Source organism: Trypanosoma theileri (genome assembly GCF_002087225.1).
Source record: "Trypanosoma theileri isolate Edinburgh chromosome Unknown TM35_Tth_37_V1, whole genome shotgun sequence".
Taxonomy (NCBI): domain Eukaryota; phylum Euglenozoa; class Kinetoplastea; order Trypanosomatida; family Trypanosomatidae; genus Trypanosoma; species Trypanosoma theileri.
The window spans coordinates 100,626-101,225 of NW_021639879.1; the positions used below are offsets into that span (position 1 = coordinate 100,626).

Sequence of the window (600 nt, forward strand, 5' to 3'; positions counted from 1 at the left end):
ATGATCGACAACATTTTGATTGCGGCCAAGGAGGGCCAGGAGGAGGAGTTTGTGCGCGCGGTACGACAGGTGTTGCTGCGCATTCGTGCGGCAAACCTGCTGACCTCACCGGACCGCGAGGAACTACTTCGGTATACGGATGAGGAACTGTTACGTCTTGCCGAGCAAAACAATGTATTTCTTGGCGAAGAGTACATGTGGAACGGAACCGAGCGGGTGGTACGCAACTCAGTCAAGACGGTCGCGAAGCTAATGCTGAGTTCGACTCCNAAATTTTACATCTCGCTGATGTTGTGCTTTAGAACACCCAGACACCTTCTGATTTTGCTTGTATTTATGTTCCTCTCTCTATTGTTTGTCTGAATTGATATGTGTAGCAACCAAGTAAGTATGCTTTATATGGAGGATTCTTTCGGTGTCCCTTTGTTTTTGGTTTCTCAATATAATCCATATGTGCCCGGAGGGCAAGAAGGGAAAATAGAAAGAGAGATAGAGGGAGATGGACGGAGTGTTGAGGAGAATATAAAACAACGCATTTAATTAGTGATCTTTGCTTTATTGGCATTGTTTGTTTTTTCTTTTTTTTTCTGCCTTATTTTA

The 600-nt window shown here is 44.2% G+C and overlaps 1 protein-coding gene across 1 annotated transcript; it reads left to right on the forward strand.

Moving 5' to 3' along the window:
• On the forward strand, window positions 1–363 carry TM35_000371370 (TATE DNA transposon; the record flags this gene model as incomplete). The annotated part of the gene is made up of 1 exon (XM_029029437.1): window positions 1–363. One exon carries the CDS (start codon window positions 1–3, stop codon window positions 361–363), a length of 363 nt encoding a protein of 120 aa, XP_028879230.1.
• Window positions 364–600: the final 237 nt, after the last annotated feature.